The sequence below is a fragment of the Nerophis ophidion genome, linkage group LG08, assembly GCF_033978795.1.
Source record: "Nerophis ophidion isolate RoL-2023_Sa linkage group LG08, RoL_Noph_v1.0, whole genome shotgun sequence".
Lineage (NCBI taxonomy): Eukaryota > Metazoa > Chordata > Actinopteri > Syngnathiformes > Syngnathidae > Nerophis > Nerophis ophidion.
In genome coordinates this window covers 25,932,569-25,947,593 of record NC_084618.1, presented here as the reverse complement: position 1 = coordinate 25,947,593, position 15,025 = coordinate 25,932,569, and the positions used below count along the sequence as shown (strand labels likewise).

The following is a 15,025-nucleotide window of genomic DNA, read 5'->3' as shown; positions in this document are numbered from 1 at the left end:
GTCTCATATTGAAAATGTGTGGCACATTATGAAGCTAAAATACCACAACAGAGACTGTTTAACATCTTAAGCTGTACATTAAGCAAGAATGGGAAATAATTCCAGCTGAAAAGCTTCAAAAATTGGTCTCCTCAGTTCCCAAACGTTTACTGAGTGTTGTTAAAAGGAAAGGCCATGTAACACAGTGGTATAAATGCCCCATGGCCAACTTTTTTGCAATGTGTTGCTGCCATTAAATTGTAAATTAATGATAATTTGCACAAACAAATTAAGTTTCTTAGTTCGAACATTAAATATCGTGTCTTTGCAGCTTATTCATTTGAATATACCGGTAAGTTGAAAAGGATTTGCAAATCTTTGTATTCTGTTTTTATTCACCATTTACCCAACTTCACTTTCTTTTTGTGCACCCTCGTCCCAGGAAGAATGCTTTGCTGAAATCTTTTACTTATAGATCTGTATCGCTCTGGAATAACCTGCCTCGAATTCTCACCGGCATTAAAAGTAAACAGGTTTTTAAAAGGAAAGTAAATTAGTTTGCTCTTTGATGATTTTTGTTTTGTTTTGTATTGTGTAGTTATATTTTTATGGCAATTATTATTCTGTGACTGTAAATTGTTTGTTTCTTATTGAGGCTTTTATTTGTTTCTGTATTTGTATAGTTACAATTATATGTTTTCACTTGTAATTGTATTGAGTTTGTGGACCCCAGGAAGACTAGTGGGTTGTGGTGGCAACGAGCTAATGGGGATCCTTCATAAAAAATAAAATCCAAATCACTGCTTTTGGGGATTGTAGTTTAAATCGGTGGTCCCCAACCACCGGGCCGTGGCCCGATTGGTACCGGGCCGCAGAATAATTTTTTCTTTTTTATTTTTTTTTTTTTTTTATTAAATCAACATAAAAAACACAATATACACTTACAAATAGTGCACTAACCACAAAAAACTCCCCTTTTCATGACAAAAACGTCCCTTTTTCATGACAAAGAAGAAAAAAGAAAAAAAAAAGGACACCCCCCCGGGCCGCAAGACAAATTATTAAGCGTTGACCAGTCCGCAGATACAAAAAGGTTGGGGACCACTGGTTTAAATGACAGACATAAAATATTGCGGTCTACTTGAGAGTTTTTTGTTATGCTGGTAGACATAAATTGTACTAAAATGATTTGTGTTGCTCTCCACTGTGGAGATATGTCCACAATCATGCGGGAGTTGACCTGTACGAGCCCCACTGTAAACATATGGGAAGCACCACATTTCCTAGACAGCACGGGATGCTAATGCTTACGTGTCTTTGTTGCAGACTGAGATTGGTTTGCTGCTGCCGAACAGTCAGGTGATATTTGAGAAGTCCGACAGTTCCTCCATGACGCTGATAGGTGAGTCGCACATGTTTGACCTTCTGGAGCAAAATAACGGTACCCTAAAGCGCCGCTAGAGGGCGCACTGCTCACATGACGCTAAGGAGGTTTGTTTGTCTGCACTTTTACTGGCTCCACTTGTTGCTATGTGAACTTTATGATGAGTAGGCGACTTTGGCTATTGTTTAATATCGCTACAGATTTCATGAAATATGCCATTTGAATGAGGCTCATCCAGACCGCACAATTAGCTGAACAATTTGTTGTTGTTTTTTTGCCTGAATGATGGCGTATTTGCAGGCAAGTCAAAGACCAGAGAGTCTCGCCAGTCCATCATCAGCCCGGACTGGAACTTTGAGAAAATAGGCATCGGAGGCCTTGACAAGGAGTTTTCGGACATCTTCCGACGAGCCTTCGCCTCTCGAGTCTTCCCTACAGACATCGTGGAACAGATGGGTGAGTTACAGTAATGGACCCATACTTGCCAACCCTCCCGATTTTTCCCGGGAGACTCCCGAATTTCAGTTCCCCGGGGCAACCATTCTCCCGAATTTCTCCCGATTTCCACCCAGACAACAATATAGGGGGCGTGCCTTAAAGGCACTGCCTTTAGCGTCCTCTACGACCTGTCGCCACGTCCGCTTTCTTTTCGTACATACAGCATGTCGGCCCAGTCACATAATACATGCGGCTTATACACACACACACAAGTGAATGCAACGCATACTTTGTCAACAGCCATACAGGTCACACTGAGGGTGGCCATATAAACAACTTTAACACTGTAACAAATATGCGCCACACTATGAACCCACACCAAACAAGAATGACAAACACATTTCGGAAGAACATCCGCACCGTAACACAGCAAACGCAACAAAACAAATACCCAGAACCCCTTGCAGCACAAGCTCTTCCGGGACGCTACAATATACACCCCCGCTACCACCAAACCTCCCCGCCCCCTATTTCCCGAATTTGGAGGTCTCAAGGTTGGCAAGTATGAATGGACCTTGAATGTACTGGAGCGATATTTGTTGTGCTACCTCACTTTTCAAACTCCCCTCTTTTTGTGCGGCCTGGTTTTCGGAAAAATATGTTTTTTTGCCAAAATATCAACCTGGCATTCAAAAGTGCGGCCCGAAGCTACATTTTTTACCGGCCCAAATGATAACTGTAAGCATGCTATTGTTAGCATGGTAGCATAGTACTGTTAGCATGCTAGCTTTTTATTAGCTCATTCTGTTTATGTTTGTTGTTAATTGACGCTATCTGTTGTGCTACTTTGCTTTTTAGACACCCTTACTTTTTGTGTGGTCCAGTTTTCAACAAATCATTTTATGTTTGCCAAATAATTGACCTGGTTTTTGTATGTGGTCTAGGTGTCCAAAGTGCGGCACGGGGCTACATTTTTTATCGGCCCAAATGATAACTGTAAGCATGCTATTGTTAACGTGGTAGCATAGTACTGTTAGCATGCTAGCTTTTTTTTTTTTTTTTAGCTCATTCTGTTTATGTTTGTTGTTAATTGACACTATCTGTTGTGCTACTTCATTTTTCAGACGCCCTTACTTTTTGTGTGGTCCAGTTTTCCCAAAAATATTTTATGTTTGCCAAATAATTGACCTGGTTTTTGTTTGTGGTCTAGGTGTGCAAAGTGCGGCACGGGGCTACATTTTTTTATCGGCCCGCGGCACAATAATTAGCATTCTAATGTTCCATGCTAGATTTTTTTTTCCAGCTAATTTTCCAGGTATACACCTCAGCTCCAAATATTTTGTTACTTGACAAATAATACCTGTTAGTATGCCAGCTTTTATTGTAGCTGATTTTATAGGTACACACCTTGATGCATGCTAAAGATAGGCTAGCATTTTAAACACATTTTCAGGTACACACCTCAGATTAATATATTTTAGTACTTGACATATGTTACAGTTAGCATTTTTGAATGCTAACATTAGAATGCTAGAATTTTGTTTAAGCTAGTTTAGCAGGTATACATTGTCACATATTTTGGTATTTCAAAAATGCTAACTGTAAGCATGCTTTTGTTAGCATGGTAGCATAGTACTTTTAGCATGCTAGCTTTTTAAAACATTTTTTTAGCTCACTCTGCTTGTGATTTTTTTGTGTATGTGTTAGTAAGTTATACCTGTTGTTCTTATAAATCATTTTTTAACCTCTAAAACAGGCCTGAGCAATTATTTTGACTCAGGGGCCACATTTAGAGAAAAAAATGTGTCTGGGGGCCGGAATATCTATTTTTAGCCAGCATATAACCCCAATTCTTCAGAGTTTGCACTGGCTCCCTGTTCATTTTAGAATTGATTTTAAAACATTGCTGTTTGTTTTTAAATCTTTATATGGACTGGCACCTCAATATATCTCGGACCTCATCCAAATTTACACTGCTGCGCGCGCTCTGAGGTCCGAGAGCCAGCTCCAGCTCGTGGTGCCCTAGACCAGACTTAAGACCAGGGGAGACAGGGCCTTCTCTGTGGTCGGCCCTAAGCTCTGGAACACTCTGCCGCTCCATGTTCAAACTGCTTCCACAGTGGAGTGTTTTAAGTCTCGTCTTAAGACCCACTTTTATTCTTTGGCTTTTAATACTACGTGAGTTGTGTGGTCCTCTGTCCTCTGTTGCCCTCTGTGTTTTTTATACACTTTGATTTTTATTTTACTGTTTTAATTGATTTTACCCTTTTAAAATAGTTTTTAATCATATTTGTTTTTATATTGTTTTTATTGGTTTTATTTTTATTTATTTTTTGTTTTATTCAGTCATTGGTGGAGCATAATATTGTTTTTAACATGGCTGTGCAGCACTTTGGAAACGTTATTGTTGTTTAAATGTGCTATATAAATAAAGTGGATTGGATTGGATTTAGGGGCACTAATACTAAACATCACAATAATGTCTGATTGAATGCTAAAAATGTTACGGCAGACCACCTTAAAAAACATAATGGAATTTTACATTTTTCTATGAACGATAAAACACTGAATAATGACAAAATATGAATGTCACACCCCCTTTCGATCGACATATTTTACAATCAAGTGAAACGCAACAAAAATGCAACAAACAGTGAAATGTGGACGCAAAGGGTACAAAATAAACCCGCCTACAATCTGATATCACTAAGCTTTAGAACTTTGTTGTGAGAAGCTCCTTCCGCGTCTGTGGAAACGCTCCCCACCCACACTGCTTGGTGCCTTGTCTGAGCTGCAGTGACGCAGATTACCTTAGTAACTAATTAGTTTACCATAGTAACTGGTATATCATCCATAAGCGCAGATGCCAACCATTGAGATACTTTGTATAGTTTAAGACTTACGGTCATTGGAAAACATCACTGCACATCATAATGGCAGCTACACTTTCCATCTTAAAGATCTAAAAAAATTATTTGGGAATGTCCGGCGGGCCGGATTGAAAAGCTTAACAGGCCGCATGTGGCCCCCGGGCCTTAATTTGCCCAGGTCTGCTCTAAAGGCCTTAGTGGCCACATGCGTGGACAGCACCTTTTAGCTCTTATTTCCAAAATTATGTACACTACTGAATTGGGGTCTTATGGCCGCTTATGTGGACACTTATACTGCCATCTGGTGGTGTCAGAAGATTATAGCATATAATGGAATTTGGAAAAATAACAATTAGCATGTCACTAAACATGAAGTACATGTTTTTGTACCTATGGACTAAGTACATCATATCAAAAGATGATTTTTAGTTTTGATTGTAATTAGGGTCCAATAAGCCCAAATAGCAAAGAGAAATAAGAAAAAAACATGTAAACAAACAGCTTGGGGCTTAAAAGGTTAAAGTTAAGTTCAAAGTTTCAATATAAACCAAAATTATTTATTTTTGCCATAATCTTTTTAAATCGCCACATAAATGCAACCACGTTGATTTCAAACACGTCCAAAAAGTTACTGCCGCCAGCATCTGATGGTTGAAGACATTAATCTGGCGTATAAATCCTTTGAAGAGACTCTGAGGACGTCACAATCTGCGCTTAGCACGCAGGCTAGCGTGCGAGCCTGCAGTGACACACCGCTGACATGTGTCACATGGATCACACGTATGGGTGACTCAGCCCAGCAGGCCCTGAGGGAACTTTGCAGAATACACACCTGATTTGACGTCACTCTCTCACACACACACACACACAAACACTCACACACCGATGACCTTTCTGCGTCTGCGATGGCGAACCCCGATAGCACGTCTGGCTAAAGGTAAAGATCTAATTGGCTGAGCACAGGTGCTGACAAGGGGGGCCAGGCACAGTTTGGGTGTTGGTTCCAGACTCTGGAACCGGACTTGGCTCCCCACCTGGCCGCTCCTCCCTCAGCAGTCCCAAATGGCAGCCGAGATGTTTATCAGGGTGGCCTCTCAGTTAGTGCGGCCCAAATGTCATCTGGCAGGTGCAAAAGGGCCCTGATGAAAACACACGTCACGACACGCCCGTGACTTTTTGACTTGTGTGGATGGTCTCTGCAGGGGTGTCCCAAGTTGTGAGCCTGGGGCCATTTGCGGCCCATAGCTCGTTGTTTATTGGCCCGCAATACTTTCTACGGAAAAAATAAACACATTTTTCATTGGAAGACAAACTGGTTCACAACCATCCCAATTCCCCCCCCCAAAATGGGACCTGGAAACCAAAATGGCCCCTGGCCAGTGTGTTTTCTCAGTGTTTCCCACAGGTCAGGCATCTATTTGTGGTGGTGTGGTCGTGGCGCGGCAGTAGGGGGGGCAGCGGTGGCGGCGATGACCAAGAAGAACGCAGTTGTAATATAATTACAACACTTTATGTACATATTTATATACATATTTATATAATATTTACATATTTATATCATATGTAACTACAAGCTCCATTCACAGACAGAGTCCCATTGCTTTTATGAGCGATCGAGTGAGTCAAAAGCCGGGAACATTTTTTTAAAAAAAATTGATTTTTAAAAACGTTTTTTGTGGCGGTCGTAATTCTTTCGTGGTGGGCCGCCACAAATAAATGAATGTGTGGGAAACCCTGCTTCTACATCAGTGTTTTTAGACCACTAGTGTGCCGTGAGATACAGTCTGGTGTGCAGTGGGAGATTATGTAATTTCACCTACCGTATTTTACGGAGTATAAATCGTTACGGAGAATAAGTCGCACCTGCCGAAAATGCACAATAAAGAAAAGAAAAAACATATATAAGTCGCACTGGAGTATAAGTCACATTTTGGGGGGAAATTTATTTGATAAAACTCAACACCAAGAATAGACATTTGAAAGGCAATTTAAAATAAAGAATAGTGAACAACAGGCTGAATAAGTGTACGTTGACTCTAGGGGGGGGGCGTTGCCCACATCTGAGGTCCTCTCCAAGGTTTCTCATAGTCAGCATTGTCACTGGCGTCCCACTGGATGTGAATTCTCCCTGCCCACTGGGTGTGAGTTTTCCTTGCCCTTTTGTGGGTTCTTCCGAGGATGTCGTAGTCGTAATGGTTTGTACAGTCCTTTGAGACATTTGTGATTTAGGGCTATATAAATAAACATTGATTGATTGATTGATTGATAGTCTCTTACGTGAATGAGGTAAATAATGATATTTGCTATTTTACGGTAATGTGTTAATAATTTCACACATAAGTCGCTCCTGAGTATGAGTCGCACCCCCGGCCAAATTATGAAAAAAACTGCGACTTATAGTCCAAAAAATACGGTATTTGGGTTAAAATATTTTTTGCACTTATAGTCTGCAAATGATGTGTCGGTGCTGTCTACAGCTCGGCAGAGTAACCGTGTAATACTCTTCCATATCAGTAGGTGGCAGCCGGTAGCTAATTGCTTTGTAGATGTCGAAAACAGCGGGAGGCAGTGTTCAGGTAAAAGGGTATCCAATGCTTAAACCAAAAATAAACAAAAGGCGAGTGCCCCTAAGAAAATGCAATGAAGCTTAGGGAAGGCTATGCAGAACGAAACTAAAACTAAACTGGCTACAAGGTCAACAAAAACAGAATGCTGGACGACAGTAAAGACTTACTGTGGAGCAAAGACGCCGTCCAAAATGTCCGCCCAAACATGACACGACAACAGACAATGTCCCCACAAGGAAGGATAAAAACAACTGAAATATTCTTGATTGCTAAAACAAAGTAGATGTGGGAAATATCGCTCAAAGAAAGACATGGAACTGCAACAGGAAAATACCAAAAAAAGAGAAAAATCCACTAAAATAGGAGCGCAAGACAAGAAGTAAAAGACTACACACAGGAAAACAGCAAACAAGTCCAAATAAGTCACAGCGTGATGTGACAGGTGGTGACAGTACATCTACTTTGAGACAAGAGCTATATTGATACATGCTTGGTTATGCCTAAAATTCATATCCTGGTGGTGTGCCTCCGCACTTTTTCAACGCAAAAAATTTGCCTTGGCTCAAAAATGGTTGAAAAACACTGTTCTTCTACAAACCCCGTTTCCATATGAGTTGGGAAATTGTGTTAGATATAAATATAAACGGAATACAATGATTTGCAAATCATTTTCAACACATATTCAGTTGAATATGCTACAAAGACAACATATTTGATGTTCAAACTCATAAACTTTTTTTTTTGCAAATAATAATGAACTTGGAATTTCATGGCTGCAACACATGTCAAAGTAGTTGGGAAAGGGCATGTTAACCACTGTGTTACATCACCTTTTCTTTTAACAACACTCAATAAACGTTTGGGAACTGAGGAAACTATTTGTTGAAGCTTTGAAAGTGGAATTCTTTCCCATTCTTGTTTTATGTAGACCTTCAGACATTCAACAGTCCGGCGTCTCCGCTTTCGTATTTTACGCTCCATAATGCGCCACACATTTTCGATGGGAGACAGGTCTGGACTGCAGACAGGCCAGGAAAGTACCCACACTCTTTTACTACGAAGCAACGCTGTTATAATATGTGGCTTGGCATTGTCTTGCTGAAATAAACAGGGGCGTCCATGATAACGTTGCTTGGATGACAACATATGTTGCTCCAAAACCTGTATGGACCATTCAACATTAATGGTGCCTTCACAGATGTGTAAGTTACCAATGCCTTGGGCACTAATACACCCCCATACCATCACAGATGCTGGCTTTTGAACATTGCACCTACAACAATCCGGATGGTTATTTTCATCTTTGTTCCAGAGGACACCATGTCCACAGTTTCAAAACATAATTTGAAATGTGGACTCGTCAGATCACAGAACACTTTTCCACTTTGCATCAGTCCATCTTAGATGAGCTTGGGCCCAGCGAAATTGGCGGCATTTCTGGGTGTTGTTGATAAATGGGTTTTGCTTTGCATAGTAGTGTTTTAACTTGCACTAACAAATGTAGCGACCAACTTTAGTTACTGACAGTGGTTTTATGAAGTGTTCCTGAGCCCATGTGGTGATATCCTTTACACACTGGTGTCTGTTTTTGATGCAGTACCGCCTGAGGGGTCTAAGGTCCGTAATATCGTCGCTTACATGCAGTGATTTCTCCAGATTCTCTGAACCTTTTAATGATTTTATGGACCGCAGATGGTAAAATCCCTAAATTCCTTGCAATAACTCGATGAGAAATGTTGTTCCAAAACTGTTCGACAATTTGCTTACAAAGTGGTGACCCTCGCCCCATCCATGTTTGTGAATTACTTAGCATTTCATGGAAGCTGCTTTTATACCCAAAAATGGCACCCAACTGTTCCCAATTAGCCTGCACACCTGTAGGATGTTCCAAATAAGTGTTTGATGAGCATTCCTCAACTTTATCAGTATTTATTGCCACCTTTCCCAACTTCTTTGTCACGTGTTGCTGGCATGAAATTCTAAAGTTAATGATTATTTGCAAAAAAAAAAAGTTTATCAGTTTGAACATCAAATATGTTGTCTTTGTAGCATATTCAACTGAGTATGGGTTGAAAATGTTTTACAAATCATTGTATTCCGTTTATATTTAAATCTAACACAATTTCCCAACTCATCTGAAAACGGGGTTTGCACATGGTGTTTGATGACCATATGTCCACTCTTTTGCACGATATGGCAAGATTTGTGCTGAAGCCCTCGTGCACATGTGTCAAATTCAAAGCCCGCAGGACAGATTCAGCCTGCTACATCTTTTTATTTGGCACGCCACATCATTTACTGTGGTCTGCAACCTGATTTAAAACGGTCCTCCTCATCATTATAGTGGCCCGCCACTTTATTCAATGCGGTTTGCCACATCATTCAACGTGGTCTTCTACGTTATTTAACGTGATTTAAATTGTCTTGTAACAATATTCAATGTGGTCCGCCACGACATTTAAGGTGGCCTGCCACTTTATTCAATGTTGTTTGGCAAATCATTCATTGTGGTCTGCCACATCATTCATTGTGGTCTGCCACAATATTCAACATGCTCTGCCACATCATTCATTGTGGTCTGCCACATCATTCACTGTGGTCTGTCACATCATTCACTGTGGTCTGCCACATCATTCAATGTGGTCTGCCACGTCATTCATTGTGGTCTGCCACATCATTCATTGTGGTCTGCCACATCATTCATTGTGGTCTGCCACGTCATTCACTGTGGTCTGCCACATCTTTTACTGTGGTCTGCCACATCATTCACTGTGGTCTGCCACATCATTCATTGTGGTTTGCCACATCATTCATTGTGGTTTGCCACATCATTTATTGTGGTCTGCCACAATATTCAACATGGTCTGCCACAATATTCAACATGGTCTGCAACAATAAATGTGGTTTGCCACATCATTCATTGTGGTCTGCCACATCATTCAACATGGTCTGCCACATCAATAAATGTGGTCTGCCACATCAATAAATGTGGTCTGCCACGTCATTCATTGTGGTCTGCCACGTCATTCATTGTGGTCTGCCACGTCATTCATTGTGGTCTGCCACGTCATTCATTGTGGTCTGCCACGTCATTCATTGTGGTCTGCCACATCATTCACTGTGGTCTGCCACATCATTCACTGTGGTCTGCAACATCATTCACTGTTGTCTGCAACATCATTCACTGTGGTCTGCCACATCATTCACTGTGGTCTGCAACATCATTCACTGTGGTCTGCCACATCATTCACTGTGGTCTGCCACGTCATTCATTGTGGTCTGCCACATCATTCACTGTGGTCTGCCACATCATTCACTGTTGTCTGCCACGTCATTCATTGTGGTCTGCCACGTCATTCATTGTGGTCTGCCACATCATTCACTGTGGTCTGCCACATCATTCACTGTGGTCTGCAACATCATTCATTGTGGTCTGCCACATCATTCACTGTTGTCTGCCACGTCATTCATTGTGGTCTGCCACATCATTCATTGTGGTCTGCAACATCATTCATTGTGGTCTGCCACAATATTCAACGTGGTCTGCCACAATATTCAACGTGGTCTGCCACGTCATTCATTGTGGTCTGCCACATCATTCATTGTGGTCTGCCACATCATTATTGTGGTCTGCCACAATATTCAACGTGGTCTGCCACGTTATTCATTGTGGTCTGCCACAATATTCAACGTGGTCTGCCACATCATTCATTGTGGTCTGCCACATCATTCACTGTGGTCTGCCACATCATTCACTGTGGTCTGCCACATCATTCATTGTGGTCTGCCACAATATTCAACGTGGTCTGCCACGTTATTCATTGTGGTCTGCCACGTTATTCATTGTGGTCTGCCACAATATTCAACGTGGTCTGCCACATCATTCACTGTGGTCTGCCACATCATTCACTGTGGTCTGCCACATCATTCACTGTGGTCTGCCACATCATTCAACGTGGTCTGCCACATCATTCAATGTGGTCTGCCACATCATTCAACGTGGTCTGTAACGTCATTCAACGTGGTCTGTAACATCATTCATTGTGGTCTGCCACAATATTCAACGTGGTCTGGCACAATATTCAACGTGGTCTGCCACATCATTCAACGTGGTCTGCCACATCATTCATCGTGGTCTGCAACATCATTCATTGTGGTCTGCCACATCATTCATTGTGGTCTGCCACATCATTCATTGTGGTCTGCCACATCATTCATTGTGGTCTGCCACATCATTCATTGTGGTCTGCCACATCATTCATTGTGGTCTGCCACATCATTCATTGTGGTCTGCCACATCATTCATTGTGGTCTGCCACATCATTCATTGTGGTCTGCCACATCATTCATTGTGGTCTGCCACATCATTCATTGTGGTCTGCAACATCATTCATTGTGGTCTGCCCCATCATTCATTGTGGTCTGCCACAATACTCAACCATTTATTGATGTGTCTGCCACATCAATAAATGTGGTCTGCCACATCATTCATTGTGGTCTGCCACAATATTCAACGTGGTCTTCAACATCATTCATTGTGGTCTACCACAATATTCAACATAGTCTGCCTCATCAATAAATGTGGTCTGCCACATCATTCATTGTGGTCTGCCACAATATTCAACGTGGTCTGCCACAATATTCAACGTGGTCTGCCACGTCATTCATTTTGGTCTGTCACATCATTCATTGTGGTCTGCCACATCATTCATTGTGGTCTGCCACATCATTCATTGTGGTCTGCCACATCATTCATTGTGGTCTGCCACATTATCCATTGTGGTCTGCCACATCATTCATTGTGGTCTGCCACATCATTCATTGTGGTCTGCAACATCATTCATTGTGGTCTGCCCCATCATTCATTGTGGTCTGCCACAATACTCAACCATTTATTGATGTGTCTGCCACATCAATAAATGTGGTCTGCCACGTCATTCATTGTGGTCTGCCACAATATTCAACGTGGTCTTCAACATCATTCATTGTGGTCTACCACAATATTCAACATAGTCTGCCTCATCAATAAATGTGGTCTGCCACATCATTCATTGTGGTCTGCCGCAATATTCAACGTGGTCTGCTACAATATTCAACGTGGTCTGCCACAATATTCAACGTGGTCTGCCACGTCATTCATTTTGGTCTGCAACATCATTCTTTGGGGTCTGCCACGTCATTCATTGTGGTCTGCCACGTCATTCATTGTGGTCTGCCACATCATTCATCGTGGTCTGCCACAATATTCAACATGGTCTGCCACATCAATAAATGTGGTCTGCCACATCATTCATTGTGGTCTGCCACAATATTCAACGTGGTCTTCAACATCATTCATTGTGGTCTACCACAATATTCAACATAGTCTGCCTCATCAATAAATGTGGTCTGCCACATCATTCATTGTGGTATGCCACAATATTCAACATGGTCTGCCACATCAACCCATGTTGTCTGCCACATCATTCATTGTGGTCTGCCACATCAGTCATTGTGGTCTGCCACAATATTCAACGTGGTCTGCCACATCATTCATTGTGGTCTGCCACAATATTCAACATGGTCTGCCACATCAACCAATGTTGTCAGCCACATCATTCATTGTGGTCTGCAATGTCTTTTAACATGATCTGCCACATTATTAAAGTGGTCCGCTATCTCATTTAAAGTAGTCTGCCAATTCATTTAACGTGGCTTGTCACAATATTCCATGTGGTCTGCCTCACCATTCAATATGGTCTGGAACGTCTTTTAACGTGGTCGGCCACATTATAATAGTGTCTGCCACATTATTAAAGTGGTCCGCTATGTCACTTTAAAGTAGTCTGCCACTTCATTTAATGTGGCCTGTCACAATATTCAATGTGGTCAGTCTCACAATTCAGTATGGTCTGCAATATCATTCAATGTAGTCTACCACATCATTAAAGTGGCTTGTCACAATATTCAATGTGGTCCGACTCACCATTCAATATGGTCTGCAATTTTAATGCAATATACAGTAGTCTGCCAATTCAATTATTGTGGCCTGTCATTTTATTTAATGTAGTCTGCCGCATCACTTAAATGGGCCGTAATTTTATTCAATGTTGTCTTCCACATCTTTTAACTGGGTTTGCAGCATCATTGATTGTAGTGTTGTACATTCTTTAATGTGGTCCGCCGCATCATTTAATGTGGCCCGCCACGTCATTTAATATGGTCAGTCACATCATTTAAAGTGGTCTGCAATGTCTTTTAATATGATCTAACACATTAATATCGTGGTCCTCTACATCATTTATAGTAGTCTGCTACTTCATTTAATGTGGCCCGTCACAATATTCAATGTGGTCTGCCTCACCATTCAATATGGTCTGCAATGTCATTCAATGTAGTCTGCCACATCATTTAATGTGGCCTGTCATTTTATTCATTGTTGTTTTCCATATCATTAAGATGGCCTATCATTTTATTCAATGTTCTTTTCCACATCATTTAATGTTGTCCGCAGCATCATTTATAGTAGTCTTCCACGTTCTTTAAGGTGATCCGCCACTTCATTTAATGTGAACTGCCACATCATTTAACTTGGTCTGCCACACCATTCAATGTGTCGTGCCACATTTTTAACATGGTCCTCCACATCATTTAAGGTAGCCCACCACGTCATTCAGTGTGGTCCACTGAGGGCAGACATAACAGAGAAGTGGCCCTCAATATTAACAAGTTTGACACTCCTGCACTAGTGTAATAATTATACTAAAATTAATAAATAATAATATTAAGAATTGATTAAACTACATTGTATTTTTTTTGTTACGTCTCGGTGTATGGATGGACCCCGGGACGCAGTGACAGCAGACAAGTGCAGAAAATAAACTTTGATTATTAGAGAAACGCAGGTAAGACAAAAACAAAGATGTGCACAAATGAAAAACAGGCGTATGAAAGGCGAAGCAAGCAAAGGTACAACGTTTCAGTCTCGACAAGCAACATTGACACGCTGGAACCATAGGTTTTATTGGGATAAAGTGTGACACCACACATTAGTAAGGAGCAGCCAAGTTTTAAAGATGGACGCTGCGTTTCGGCACCATAGGATGTTGAAGGTTAAACAAGCTCCTCCTACAACATCAATAAGCTTGTGTAACAGAACTGATTGAATAGTTTGTGTGTGTGTGTGTGTGTCTGCAGGCTGCAAGCATGTCAAGGGCATCCTGCTCTACGGCCCCCCCGGCTGCGGTAAAACACTAATGGCGCGACAGATCGGCAAGATGCTCAACGCCTGCGAGCCTAAGATCGTAAACGGGCCCGAGATCCTCAACAAGTACGTGGGAGAGTCAGAGGCCAACATCCGCAAACTGTTTGCCGACGCCGAGGACGAACAGAAGAGGGTGAGGTCTTTGGCTGTCGCCCAATCTCAAATGTTCATCTTAACAAGACATCGAGGAACACTTTAGGCAGTGGCGTCCAAAATGCTGCCCGCGGCTGATTTTTGTACAGTCCGCGAAACAGTCTAAAAATACTACTTTCAAAGAAAAAAAACATTAGAAAAGAGCAAACAAGTGAAATGTAACAAAAAAAAGTTGCAATGCAGGCCGTTTAAAAAAACAAAACAACTGTCATCCATCCATCCATTTTCTACCGCTTGTCCCTTTTTGGGTTCGTGGGGGGTCGCTGGAGCCTATCTCAGCTACAATCGGGCGGAAGGCGGCGTACACCCTGGACAAGTCGCCCCCTCATCGCAGGGCCAGCACAGATAGACAAGATTCACACACTAGGGCCAATTTAGTGTTGCCAATCAA

General features: G+C 41.6%; 1 protein-coding gene across 1 annotated transcript in view; it reads left to right on the top strand.

Moving 5' to 3' along the window:
* The window catches only part of LOC133557554 (vesicle-fusing ATPase-like), a 63,210-nt gene that overhangs the window by 18,950 nt on the left and 29,235 nt on the right, over positions 1-15,025 (top strand). The window contains exons 7-9 of the mRNA XM_061908106.1: positions 1,306-1,381; positions 1,664-1,819; positions 14,415-14,614. Coding sequence (XP_061764090.1) covers positions 1,306-1,381; positions 1,664-1,819; positions 14,415-14,614 — 432 coding nt within the window. The remainder of the gene's footprint in view (positions 1-1,305; positions 1,382-1,663; positions 1,820-14,414; positions 14,615-15,025) is intronic.